General features: G+C 43.4%; 1 protein-coding gene across 2 annotated transcripts in view; it reads right to left on the reverse strand.

Annotated features, from left to right (window-relative positions):
- The window catches only part of ANKRD28 (ankyrin repeat domain 28), a 187,335-nt gene that overhangs the window by 124,419 nt on the left and 47,812 nt on the right, over nt 1–15,104 (reverse strand). The window contains exon 1 of one of the 2 annotated variants that reach the window (XM_077268855.1): nt 1,693–1,972. The exons of the other annotated variant lie outside the window; for it this stretch is intronic. Within the exon in view, the coding sequence (XP_077124970.1) occupies nt 1,693–1,842 (150 nt within the window). The 5' untranslated portion in view covers nt 1,843–1,972. Of the gene's footprint in view, nt 1–1,692; nt 1,973–15,104 lie in introns of those variants that run through there. 2 annotated transcript variants of the gene reach the window in all.

Genomic DNA, 15,104 nt, shown 5'->3' on the forward strand with positions numbered 1-15,104 from the left:
CCTGGTGCGAACACCACGAGTCATGCCACAATGATGACGTCTATCTAGGACGGTTACTCAATAGAAGTGCCATGGGTGTCAATAAGAAGGAGGCTGTTCACAGGGCTCCTGTCCTACAGCCACAGATTACGGACCTGGCCGGTGGGCTGGGTCCTGCTAATCGATTCACACCAACTCTACTTATTCCAAAGACATACTGATAGAGAATTTAGATTGTGAGCCCCATCGGGGACAGCGATGATAATGTGTGCAACCTGTAAAGCGTTGCGTAATATGTTAGCGCTATATAAAAATAAAGATTATTATTATTATTATTATTATTATTATTATTAGGCAACTTCCACCAATTTAGGTGGTATTCGCCAGATTTTTTTTTTTTTTCTTGTGGCAAGAGCCAATTTGCATACTCCTCTCCACACTGAAAACACCAGCACACACGACAAAGCGAGAATCATCTGTGGGAAAGTAGGGAAATACAGCTGACAACTAAACGGGTGTTCAAACAGCCCACAAAGGTGCATAGCCACCAGTTAATATATGAGAATGCAAATACTAGTGCCATAAATCTCATGCTAAGGCTATGGGGTCCTCCAGGGGATGTACCTTACCACCTGATGGGTCAGAGCTAAAAAATAAATAAATAGCAATTTGTTATGGTAAAAGTTCAGAATGTCTACTGCAGGGGAGTGGAGTAAGATGCCAAAGGTTGTGGGTGGAAGGGAACCAATAATACAATAACACCAGCACTAATCTTGACGGGTGTCATTGGTGAACATGAAAGCTCTACGAACTCAATATCAACTACAACCTCTCCTTTCTCATTACAAACTTTGTGACCACACGAAAAATTCCAACAAAATATAGGTTTGAAATACATTGTTGCCCACGTTCTCATATATCTATGGAAACCAAGTATTCACATGCAAATATTTCCTATAGAAGAGTCAATATAGAGTAAATGAACATAAACAATGTATAACTATAGTAAACAAAATGTTTAATAAGCAAGGGAGAAAAAAAACACAATTATTTTGCGGTTTGCCACGAAGCTCAAAAGCCTCATGGAAAAATTCTTTCCACCCCAGAACACAGGATTTAGCAGAAGAAATTCAGAAGTGTGACAGGGTTTCCATGGCTATAAATGTCAAACAGGCTTCTATCCAGTTTTCTTCTTAGAAAAGTATGGTAAAAGCATCAATTAGTGGTAGGCAGTACAGTAAAATAATGCAGAAAGCAATATACTTTAGAATATATATATATCTATATCTGGCAATGAAATAGAAAAAAAATACAATCAGCGCAAAATGTATTAAAACAAATGGATGTTTTGTATAATTTTTGCCTTGCATTTATATTCTTATGTATCCATCCAAAATGACTAGTAGATACAGGGTGAGTTACCCAGCTTTTCAAGAGTCCTGAATGGCAAACAGACTTAGTTGTCGATGCAAGAATGTGATATCAGTGCCTATGTCAGCTGAGATACTGATTACACACAGCATCAAGATTTCCTGGAAACTGGTAACACAAAAGATTCAGAACAACAATTTTAACCAATTAAGTACTTTACAGGTGATTTCCTTACAATTTTTGAAGGAACGTTATTCTGCACGATTTGCACTTAAAGATTCAGAATCTTAGCCTGAAAGTAATCTGGAATACAGCCGTAGTAAGAACAGATGAAAGTCTTACCGACACAGCTTTCGGAGCGGGATGACGATAGGGATTTCCATAATTTACTAACTTGGAGGGAAAATGAGGGGACTCATCCTCCCCCTCCTCAAGCACCACAATACAAACGCGGCTCATTCGATCTTGCTTGGAGCCAAGGCTCTTTATCATGTGCTACTGGAAGTGTAAAATAATGGCACAATGCCCACTCATGTCTTCACTCTATTCTATCACTGATCCAAGCCTCATATCACCTTAGAAAAAAACCTCGGAAATCTCGTGACATTTTAGAAGGTATAGAAAAATCAATGCAGGAAAAAAACAACAGCCCCACTAACAAAAACAGGTGCCATCCATTGTGTCATCTTGGAGACCGCTGCAATGCCACAAATCCGTAAAGCGAATAACATGCAGGGAGACTTGAGATTCTCTTGCCCGATTTACTAGAGATAATTATCTAAGAATCAATGCAATGAGCGGCTATAAAAGTCTTCTTTACTTATTTACTAGGAGGTGGTAAAAAGAGCCAGTGCTCCATGCAAGGTCAGTGGCTAAAACGCACTAGTCAGCTGTTTCATGGCCGTACACAAGTGCATCCTGCTAAATCAATGCAGGATTTCTCAGATCATCCAAAAAGGATTTTCATTCATTGCACGGCTTTCATGAGTTCTAATCCGGTAATGACATTCAACGTAAAATCTAGAGGTAAAAGAAAAACACACAAAAAGCCCCAAAGTCTACAAAACTAGAAAGAATGAAGCCTAAAGTAAAACGCTCATTCACTCGTGATGACTCAGACCACAGGGGAGCCGGGTACTCGGAGAAATGCTGCCGGCTAAATCCCAAAAGTCCCACATGACAAAGACAGAGGATGTGTTTACTCCATTATGCCAGCTACTAGCGATTAATTTCCCGGAGCAAAAAAGACCAAAAGCTCTGCCACCATCTTATAAACACACGGCTTCTTGTGGAACTTCGATACAGGAAAGGTGATTGCAGCACTTCATTCACAAGTTAGCAAAGTAGCACCCAGAAGGCAAAGGCATCCTCTATAATCCTCAGCCAGAGCGGGCATCCCTTAGCCATGCAAACATCTTCACTCCTAATGTGCCAGGCTTGACATTCCCATACGCATCGCACGCTACTTAATAGGCTTCCCTTTCACCGTCTCAGAATAACTCCTTTGTTGCAGAGATGCTTCTCAGATCTGCAGAGCCCCAGGCGCAGAGGTGGCTTGTAAGAGAGCAGAAACAGAACGCACTCCCCCAGCAGAAGCAGCAATGGAGCGCACACTGCAGAGCTGCAGAATGAAATGCCCAGTAATGCTCACACGTTACCTAGCACTGGAGCTACTGCACTAGGCAAACCAGTAGCTTCCTGTGACGAGGAGGGGCTCCAGGGACTGATCTGCTGAAGGAGGGGGCACACTATACAACTCAACTTTACACATGTTTTCCATGAGAATAATGGCACATTTGGTCTTATAACCAGGACCGGCTTCAGCTAGAATTCCTTTACTGCCACATATGAAAGCAGTTACACAAGCTGGGTATGCCGTTCACAGAGGATAAGCAAGACTACATCTCCTCAACAACAACCTGAAATTCGCCAAGAATAGAAAAATAAGTCCAAGCAGGGATTAAATATTGCTGAACTGGATGGCAGTCACATATGCCCAACAAAAGACGCAGTCCTCGTGGTACAACCCACAGAGGGGGCTACAGGGGGCTCCAGGCAGGAGGGGTTCCACACCGCCTTGAATATATTTTCTGTGTCTTGATTTAAACAGGTGCTGGAATTTATCCACTTCTTTGTATCCCTGCTATTCTGAAGTATAATCTATGAAGCACTGCTGAAAAGCTGGTACTCACTCATTCTCCCCAGGTCCAGCACTGCGCCTCGGCTCAGCTGATTTAGTACAGGCTGCAGCAGTGACGTCACATCAACAGCGCTGCAGCCAATCATTGGGCTCAACGGAAGAGAGCACGGGTGGCTGAGTCCAGTGACTGGCTGCAGTGCTGATATGATGTCACAGCTGCGGCAGGTACACATTCAGAAGAGAGGTAGCGCTGGAAAACAAACGCTGGAATAGCAGCTGATTTTATTATTTTTATCACTGCCAGGATGAATTTCTAGACAACAAATATTAAATCAATAAATCACAATGGCGCTGAACACGTGTGCCTGAAAGTGCAGCAGCAGGCAAACCGGCTAGTATGGTGTGTGAAACTGCCAGAATATCCAAAATAAATAATGTAAAAGGTTGCCACGCTGAGGGGCACTTATCAGCGTGTAGTCCTGTGCAGGGAAAATCCACTTGCGTGGCGGTTTCTTCCCCACTGTCCAAAAGTGTTAGCAATGGGAGTGTCCTCCCCAAGGTTGCAATCCCCCGTTGGAACCTGCCGCTGATTCACAGCGGTAGCCTCGGCCGATGGCGCCACTGTCAGAGTAGCGTGGTGAGCGGGGGTCGTGGTCAAGCGGTGACGTCACCTGTCCGTGTAAGACGGACATGTGTAGGGACCAACCCCGACGCGTTTCGAGGGAAACGTCCCTCTTCCTCAAGGAATTTCTAGACAAGTTGAAAGGGGATACCGCCTTTAAATAGAATCTGTCACCAATTTTTTGATACTATATCTGAGAGCAGTGTGATGTAGGAGAAAAAAAGACCTCAATTCCAAGGATGTATCTGTTTACTGGGTGCAGCAGTTGTGACACAATCAGAGTTATTAAATGTTAAATGAAGCAGAGCAGAGAAAGCTGCCTCCCGCCAACAGCACAGCTTTCTGTGTACATGGTCTATTCACAGTGAGCTGCTTATCACAGAAGGGGCGGAGTCTGACTAGCAGTCCTGTAGCACCAGACCTTGCAGTGATAATGTCCTGGTGTTAAACAGCACACAGCTTAATAAATGACATCATTAAATTCAGTGTTTTCAGGCCCTACCTCCTGCTGTCTTCACATTACATAGCAAAAGCTGCTGAAAGCTTCCCTTTATTTTAATGGTTTTCACAAAACCAATTTAATTTTAAAATTTATTATTACAAAATCTATTGATTAAAATAATTTCCACAATTGGATGTGCTTAAAAAATAAAACATTCCTGTGCTGAGATAATCTTATAAATGTGCCCCTGCTGTCTACTGTGTAATGGCTGTGTCTGACCTTACAGGAACATGGCCTGATCATACCACAGCTCCTGGGCAGGGGGGGAAGCAAGAGAGTATACAGACAGGACTGCCAAGGAGTGCAGGTTATTCTTTTTCTGAGGAAAAACATTTTACTGCCCTTTTAATAAAAAAATGTTTTATCTCAAACAATCAGCTGTGATCCCATGCTGTAATGTCTGTATACTCTCTTGCTTCCTCCCCTGCCCAGGAGCTGTGGTATGATCAGACCATGTCTCACGGCCATTACACAGCAGGGGAACATTTATAAGAATATCTTAGAGAAAAAATTTTTAAACCCCATCACGACATGTCTCCCCCTGTGATGTGGCTCCGGCGCTTTCTCAGGCTCATGATGACGTCAGTGAGGTGAAAGGAGTTCATTGGATATGAAGCCCACTCAACGTTACCACGTCACTGCGAGGCACTGAGCTGAGCAAGCACACACAGTTTAGTGTCTCTGCTGGATAGTCGCATCATGCAACAATGCAGCCTGCCTTCTAGATGTAGCAGGGCTAGATGTGTCACGGGACAATTGGATTATCTTCTCGGTAAGGATTACGGTTGTTTATTATTTTAATTATTTTACAGGGGACATTGGCTTCAGTGGTTTGGGCGCTGAAATGATTATAAACGGTTGGTTATATTTTAGATTCAATAAAGGAGTGACCGTCACATTCTGCCTGAATCCATAAGGCCCAACGTGGTTCACTGCTGACAGTGTCACATTCTGCCTACATCCATAAGGCCTAACATGGCTCAGTGCTGACAGTGTCACATGCCAATGGCAAATAGAAAGGTAACACCAAGCTGTCAATTTATTAACACATTTCCAAGGAGAATACTAAAGTAATAATTCAAAGAAAATAAACCTAAGCATTGCTATTTTGTGGTAAATTTAAGTATGGTAGTTATTAAAACAAATGTTAGGAGAGCTAAAGAATGACTGTTCAAACCAAGCACAGGCGCTCGTTGAACCCTTGACATGGCCAGTCAGTTCAGTGCACCCCCCACCTACCTCTGGATCTATAAAGCCCAAACTGTCAAGGAAGAGGAAAGATGGACATAGAGGGTAAACACGTTTGGTGATGTTAAGGGTGCACCAAACGCTTGTGCTCGGTTTGACTAGTCATTATGTGCTGACAGACTCGCCCATACACATTAAATGACTGCTGGCCATACGCTGGTTCGGTCTACAGCCATCTTAGCCTGACTCTCCTATACAGTGGAGCGTTCAATCAGCCAAGTGCTGCTGTATGCTCTAAGAGCAGTCACCAGAGAGGTCTGGCTACGGCTTTTCTCCAGCAGAGAATACGGTCGGCAGTCTGAAATCGGACTTGCAGGATCAATACTATTCCGAAGGATCCCCATACACAGACTGTAGGTGAAAACTCATGGACATTGGCTGCTTTGGTTAAAATTACTGTAGTCTCATGTTCCCTAATAAAAAGAGAGCTCTTATTAGGGAACAACAGACACTGCATCTAGGCAGGCTATAGGTATAAAATGACTGTTCAAACTAAGCACAGGAGTTTCGTGCACCTTTGTCATAGCAAAGCAGTTTAGGGCATCTTCCCACCTATTTGTTTTACATCTCTTTCCGGCTATTGTAAACTCATAACTGTTAACAAGTAGGTGGGAAGGCGGCCACACCAAGGGTACACCAAGTGTCTGCGCTTGGTGTGAACAGTCGTTGTATGCTGGTGGGCTCCCTTTAAACTCAGCGCACTCCTTTCTACTACCAATGTGCCTGTTCACTTAGCATATGTGCTGAAGACATTCAGATTACGGCACAGTTTCACAGGGTTTGTTACAACACAACTTTGACAGATCATTTTTACACCAGTAGTTCAGTCTTTATTCGCTTATCCTTTACAACCAGTCGCAAAGGAAGGGTTTTATAGCTGCACTGAGGCTCTATGCGGGGAAACATTTCTCGGCATTCCCTATGTGTTTGACATTTGGATGAAGACCATGTGCGAGCTCCTGATGTCACAGGACCCAGAGATGCCTCACTTCCCTCCATCACATTCTTGTGCTCCAGCTGTCACACGGGATTAGCCGTCACTATGGGAGGACATCCGAGTCACAAGATTAGCACAGCAGAAGATTAAAAACTTTTACCCAAAGAGATTTCAACAGCCGTTCACATGAATTTACATAACAGATTAGAGGAAAATCTGAATTTAAATTCCTCTCCCTGATCTCAATAAATGAGCAAAATGAGGATTAAAAAGGGATCTTGTACTTTGTACAAAGGCGCAAAATAAAGCACATGGTGCGATCTCATTTATTGGCCAGAAAAGTACATTACAAAAGGGAAAGATTTTACTTTAAACTGCAAAAAAATTTGTAAAATGGAGCAAGACATATTTGGCCACACGTGACACAATTACCATAGATTGGTTGTAATATTCTACACACAAAAATTAAACAAATCACTAAAAATTAGTGCAGCCGGTGAGAGTGGTTTAGTCACAAACCTAAGACTGATCAATTGAAGTGGACGTCACATGTGCCATTTAATATACACTTGCCCGAGTAGGCAAACAATCCTCCCTGTGCTGACTGCTCCTTACATCTGGGGTCCTCAACCTTTCTTAGGGCCAAGTGCTCTCCGACGTTTTATCAGCTAGCCCTCTGCCCAATGTTATACTACGGGATACTGCAGATCTGCCATTATTTTATCATGCCGATTCGACATGAGAAAATCACTGCATTCGGCAAGTGGCTACAATATTCTGATCATGCGCCCGAGCCATGCACGTCCAGGAGTGCCCAGGAAACATCGACCTGCACTCGAATGACGTCTGAGTGCAGTCTTATGTATCCTCACAGAGACAATTATGTTCTCCATCTTCTCCACGCCTGTGCTTTGAGTCTCTCATGCGAGAGAAATAGATCACACTCTGAAAGTTTGAGAAGAGTGTCGTTACATAATCAGCCCGATTCTATGGCATGAGAGAATATATGCCAGTGTGAGTATACCCTAGCTTAAAGAGCCACAATCAGCTCTGAGAGACGGTCATCAGCTTTAACCTCTGCAAAAAAAAAGTCCCCCGAGTGTCCTTTGGAAGGTTATAATCATTTAAGAAACCCTCTTACAAAAGGAATAATGGCCTAAGTACCACTTAAAAATTAAGCCCCCACTGTGCACCCTTAAGCAATAATAGTGTGCAGCGGGACCCCATATACAGTAACAATGGGCAGTGACCCCTTTATGCAGTTACACAACAATGGCCGGGGAACTTCATACAAAGTAATACCAGTGGGTGCCCTAGCCACTTAAGGACCTATCATCAGGTCAAAAGTAAACATGTTTTGCTCTTTATTCCAGCTCTTCTTTAATATTCTGCCTTTTTTGAATCCACCATACGATTGGTTGCTGAGATCTAGGCCTTTCTAGTTGTTGCTAAGTTTGATGGTCTTTGCCAAGGGGGCGTTGCTCTCGGAATTCTCTGAAGGAGTCAGAGTCTTTAGGCTGCTGTACATAGTAACCCCCTGTGAGCCACGACCCCTTGCTAAGACTATGAATATTATAATTGGTGCACTAAATAAAAAAAAAGGTGACATAAAAAAAATTACATATGGGCAAAAAATGATCAACTAAAATATTGACGTCCAAGAACAGATAGAGCGGTGTGACGTCATCGGCGAGGTCATCGCACCGCATGTGATGTGGAGGCAAACAGCCTGCGAGGGGCCAATACTGTTATGCAACAAATTGGAGATGTGCCCCTTTATGGGCTTAGTTGTTTTAAGGGAACCTGCCTCTTCAGAAATGCTAGATACCTGCAGACATAGGGGTAATCTGCAGATAAATGGTGTTTAAATCCTGTGTATACGGAGGATATTGAAGCAGTGGCTGCAGGATGAAACTGAAGTTTTGTTCTCTCTGCAGCCGCTCGCTTCCAGTTGTTGGGGTGGTGCAGGGGGCGGTTTTAGTCATCACTCACTATACTATGCATATAGCTGTCATCACTCTCCAGCACACTGATTGACAGCCTGTGTGTGCAGCCTATCAATGTACTGGGGGCAGTTACAGCATGCCCACAGCTCACCTGCAGATTACCCCTATATCTGCAGGTACAGAGTGTTTCTAACAGTGACAGGTTCTATATAAAGTCTACATCCGAATTTCCTTGTAAGCAGCACCTTAATATGATTTCATCCTGCAGCCGCCTATCATCACTACCTGAAGATTGCTCTAAGTATGTATCACAATTGTATGTAACGCAGCGCACAAATCTGAATTTGTGTAATGTCAAACTGGATAAGGTAGAGAACATCATGGGATTTGCAGATGCACAAACAGAAGTGGCGGCATATTCTAGATTGCTGTATGAATCAGTGTAACAGAATCTAAGACCATGAGCAGCACTACTCCACCCAATGCTCAAATCTACACTTCATCCAATAGCATCTAACATGTAGAAAGAAACGGTCTATTGTAACAGAAGCATCCGACTAAATTAAGGAATGGAAATTTGTGTCGTTTCCAAGGATTCCCATGTGAGCGGCTCAGCGCAGAAGGCTCACATTGAAAATGGAGGGAGGACAGGAAAGGTTTACACAAGACTCCGTCTGGGAAACCCCAAAAGCAATATGATTCACATTTTGGGTCTGCAGAAGGGTGGTGACAGACAGTGGGGGCCGCTGCAAGAGTCCAGAGTGATGACTCACGAGAACACAGGGCTTCCTCACCACATCACAGGCAGTTATTCACAGCCGGAACGGAAAAGTTATTCATTTCAGGTTGCCATGTGACTGGAGAAGAAGGTAAAAACCAAATAAAAATTGGAGGGAACAGAGAAAACCGTTGATGACGTAGGCAAAACTAAACGATCATATCTGTCCATCTACTCAAAGGCAAATGAGATCAGTAAACCTGCAGAGGTCTGCTGACCCTTTCATAACTATGCTGACGAGGATGACCTTACAAATAACCTGCCCCATAAAAAAAAATATGTCAGCAGGAAATGGTATAACAAACAAAAATACAAAAATAATTCTTGCCTTTAAAAAACTAGTACCTGATGCAATGGGCTATGGGGCGCACCAGTTGATTGCTGGAGTGAATTCATTTAATAGGGTAAGCAATTTTAATGTAACATACGTGATTTTGTGGCACTTACTGGTATATAAGTATCACAGATCCTTCTCCTGCCCTTGCTCCAGGCGTCCTCCTCACAGACTGCACAGCTCTCCTGTTCTGATAATAGCTGCTGATGGAGGAGCAATGACCATGCAGCTTGTCAAGATGTCGCCAAGCTAAAATACTGCACATGACAAAGATGCTCTTCCCCTGGAGGAGGCTGATGGACAGGACTGGTCACATGTAAGTAAGAGACACAAATCCAGACCCTCAACACATTTGCTAAAATAATAGTAAAAGTTTAACATACAAATCAGTTATTCTCTACGTCTTATTCCAGAGAAATCCACATTTTCTTACTATGTAAATGAGCTCTTAAGATCTATGGGCCAGACATAGATCTCTCTGAGAATCTGCCTGCAGAGCCTATTTTAAATATACTGCCATCGGACGGAATAGTACGTCCGATCGCAGTATCCACTGCTTTAATGGGGGCTCCGGCGGTGAGCCCGCATCAAAGCTGGGACAAAGTTGGCTGTTTTGAACAGCTGACATGTGCGCGCAATAGGCAAGGATGTAATCGCGATCCAGCCACGCCTATGCCCTAGTTAAATGCCACTGTCAAACTGATAACGGCATTTAACAAGCACATCCGGCCGGGAATGCAAGCACCCCTGTCACATGATCGGGGGATCAGTGCATCAGCATGACAACCAGAGGTCTCCTTGAAACCTCTATGGTTGTTGATGCCAGATTGCTATGAGTGCCACCCTGTGGACGGCGCTCATAGCAAGTCTGTAATTCTACTACATAGAAGCGATCTGATCATATGAAAAAAATATATACTGTATATACTCGAGTATAAGCCGACCCGAGTATAAGCCGACCTGAGTATAAGCCGACCCCCCTAATTTTGCCACAAAAAACTGGGAAAACTTATTGACTCGAGTATAAGCCTAGGGTGGAAAATGCAGCAGCTACCGGTGAATTTCAAAAATAAAAATAGATGCTCCATACCGTTCATAATTGCCCCATAGCTGTGCCATATAGTGCTCTGCACCGTTCATTATGGCCCCATAGCTGTGCCATATAGTGCTCTGCACCATTCATTATTGCCCCATAGCTGTACCATAGAAAGCTGTGCCATATAGTGCTCTGCACCGTTAATTATTGCCCCATAGCTGTGCCATATAGTGCTCTGCACCGTTCATAATTGCCCCATAGCTGTGCCATATAGTGCTCTGCACCGTTCATAATTGCCCCATAGCTGTGCCATATAGTGCTCTGCACCGTTCATTATTGCCCCATAGCTGTGCCATATAGTGCTCTGCACCGTTCATTATTGCCCCATAGCTGTGCCATATAGTGCTCTGCACCATTCATTATTGCCCCATAGCTGTGCCATATAGTGCTCTGCACCGTTCATTATTGCCCCCATAGCTGTACCATATAGTGCTCTGCACCATTCATTATTGCCCCATAGCTGTGCCATATAGTGCTCTGCACCGTTCATTATTGCCCCATAGCTGTACCATAGAAAGCTGTGCACCGTTCATTATTGCCCCCATAGCTGTGCCATATAGTGCTCTGCACCGTTCATTATTGCCCCCATAGCTGTACCATATACTGCTCTGCACCGTTTATTATTGCCCGATAGCTGTACCATATAGTGCTCAGCACCGTTCATAATTGCCCCATAGCTGTGCCATATAGTGCTCTGCACCATTCATTATTGCCCCATAGCTGTGCCATATAGTGCTCTGCACCGTTCATTATTGCCCCATAGCTGTGCCATATAGTGCTCTGCACCGTTCATTATTGCCCCATAGCTGTGCCATATAGTGCTCTGCACCGTTCATTATTGCCCCCATAGCTGTGCCATATAGTGCTCTGCACTGTTTATTATTGCCCGATAGCTGTGCCATATAGTGCTCTGCACCGTTCATTATTGCCCCATAGCTGTGCCATATAGTGCTCTGCACCATTCATTATTGCCCCATAGCTGTACCATATAGTGCTCTGCACCGTTTATTATTGCCCCATAGCTGTGCCATATAGTGCTCTGCACCGTTCATTATTGCCCCATAGGATGTGCCATAGAAAGCTGTGCCATAGAAAGCTGTGCAGCTGCTGCTGCTGCAATAAAAATAATAAAACACATGCTCACCTCTCTTGCTTGCAGCTCCTCAGCGTCCCGTCCCCGCGTCTCTCCGCACTGACTGATCAGGCAGAGGGCGGCGCGCACACTATATGCATCATCGCGCCCTCTGACCTGCACAGTCAGTGCGGAGAGAGAGACGCTGGGAAGACAGAGCGGCGCCCGGCGTGTGGAACGCGGACAGGTGAATATGACATACTTACCTGCTCCCGGCGTCCCGCTCCTTCCCCCGGACAGCTGGTCTTCGGTGCCGCAGCCTCTTCCTCTGTCAGCGGCCACCGTTACCACTGATTAGAGAAATGAATAGGCGGCTCCGCCCCTATGGGAGTGGAGTCCATATTCATTTCTCTAATGAGCGGTCCCACGTGACCGCTGAACAGGGGAAGAGCTGCGGCACCCGGAGACCGTGGGACGGGCAGGGGGAGCGCCAGAAGCAGGTAAGTATACCTCAGCGCCCTCTCCCCCTCACCCGCCGACCGTGACTCGAGTATAAGCCGAGAGGGGCACTTTCAGCCCAAAAATTTGGGCTGAAAATCTCGGCTTATACTCGAGTATATACGGTATACAGTTCTGTGCAAATTAATTGGGACAAAGCAAAAAAAATAAAATGTTATAATGTACTGTTACATACTAATTCTAAAAATTACCTTTTTCCACTGGTTAGTTGACCAAGATTTATTATTTATTAAAACTGGTTTGAATCACTGACTGGTAACCAACTTATGATTTTACTCAAAACATGCTTTGTCCCAATTAATGATAGGGCAAAAAAACGGAGTTGATGTCCAAAAAATTACATAATAATTTATTAATTAATTTCCAGAAAATACCAGTAATTTTCCAACAACATATAAACAATACACTTAGATAAAAAATTCAGGCAGTTAAAGGTGGGAAGTAGCACAGAAAGAAGATAACGGTGCAGCACTCAGGCTGATGCCATATACACAAAAATCACCTGCATAGTGCAGAGTATAAGACACAGGTAATGAAAAACCGGGGGGCATATAGAACACTATATAACAATGTATGAGTCCTGTACACTGACTCTTATCTTACTCATTGGACTGAAAATCCCCACCCCGGAATCTTACCCATGCACTGGCACCAGAACTGGACCGCACCGTTGCCCCAACGCACGTTTCGCGTCGGCTTGCTTCGTCAGGGGGCGGTCCGTCTCGTTTTTCATTACCTGTGTCTTATACTCTGCACTATGCAGGTGATTTTTGTGTATATGGCATCAGCCTGAGTGCTGCACCGTTATCTTCTTTCTGTGCTACTTCCCACCTTTAACTCCCTGAATTTTTTATCTAAGTGTATTGTTTAGATGTTGTTGGAAAATTACTGGTATTTTCTGTAAATAAATTAATAAATTATGTAATTTTTTGGACATCAACCCCGTTTTTTTTGCCCTATCAATAATTGCTTTAGGAGTGTCCTTTAGATACTAAAAATGTTTTTCTACTAGACTCCCCCACTGTGGTTGTGAGTATGTGGAAAAAGTGTATATGGTTATTTTCCATTTTGGGTTTGATTTTTTTGTCCCAATTAATTTGCACAGCACTGTATATAAAAGTTCAAATCACCCCCCTTTCGCCCCATTCAAAATAAAACAATAGAAAAAAAATTAAACCTACACATATTTGGTATCACCGCATTCGGAATCGCCCGATCAATAAAAGAAAAGGATTAATTGATCTCTAAATGGTGTAGCAATAAAGTCAAAACGCCAGAATTATGTTTTTCTTTTGGTCGCCGCGACATTGCATTAAAATGCACTAACGAGCAATCAAAGGAACGTATCTGCACCAAAATGGTATACCGTAATTAAAACCGCCAGCTCGGCACGCAAAAAATGAGCCCTAACCCAACCCCAGATCACGAAAAATAGAGACGCTACAGTTATCGGAAAATTGCGCAATTTTAATTTTTTTTTTAACCAAAGTTTGGAATTTTTTTTTCATGACTTCGATAAAAAAGAACCTAGACATGTTTGGTGTCTATCAACTCATAATGACCTGGAGAATCATAAAGGCAGGTCAGTTTTAGCATTTAGTGAATCTAGCAAAAAAAAATCAAATAAAAAAAACAAGTGTAAGATTGCACTTTTTTTTTGCAATTTGACCGCACTTGGAATTGTTTTTCCTGTTTTCTAGTACACGACATGGTAAAACCAATGATGTCGTTCAAAAGTAAAACTCGTCCCGCAAAAATTAAGCCCTCACATGGCCATATTGATGGAAAAATAGAAAAAAATAAAAAAGTTATGGCTCTGTGAAGGAGGGGAGCAAAAAGCGAAAACGCAAAACCGAAAAAAGCTGCGGGGGTTAAGATCTATGGGCTGGACATAGATCTCCCTGAAAATCTGCCTCCAGAGCTTATTTTAAATGAAAGGGGGCATAATATTGTGATCTGTAATGACTGACAGTCTGCTCTCCTGATCTACATGTCTCACACTGGTAACTCCTCCTTTAATATAAAATAAACTTTGGAGGCAGATTCTCAGGGAGATCTATGTCCAGCCCATAGATCTTAACAGCTCATTTACAAATTAAGATTAATGTGAATTTCTCTGGAATAAGACATTGGATGCAGATATCAAGGTATAATTTTATTCAGCTTTCTATGACCTACACGCCCATATAGACACCTTAGGAGGGTTGATTCTAATGAGAGATTCTCCCTTTAAAAAGGAAATGTCAGCAACACCCACCTAAGACACCATTTCTACATTCTAACAGGCTCCTCCTTATGCCTTAGTGCAGAGGCTCCCCAACCTTTCTGATCTTGAGAGCCACATTTAGCTATGAAAGAAGGTCACCAACCAGCTCCTGCCCCACTCACAGTAATGACATCCAGAGCCTCCATTACCAGTGTAATGACAGCCAAAGATTTCCCACTGAAATCACACCAAGGCAGTATGCCAAGCTCCAGGGTTTCCCCATTCAGATCTGCTCTTCTGTGCAGGCCTACGCACAAGTGTCACCATCTAGAGATCTACTCTTAATAGCTGTTT

The sequence above is a fragment of the Ranitomeya variabilis genome, chromosome 6 (assembly GCF_051348905.1).
Source record: "Ranitomeya variabilis isolate aRanVar5 chromosome 6, aRanVar5.hap1, whole genome shotgun sequence".
Lineage (NCBI taxonomy): Eukaryota > Metazoa > Chordata > Amphibia > Anura > Dendrobatidae > Ranitomeya > Ranitomeya variabilis.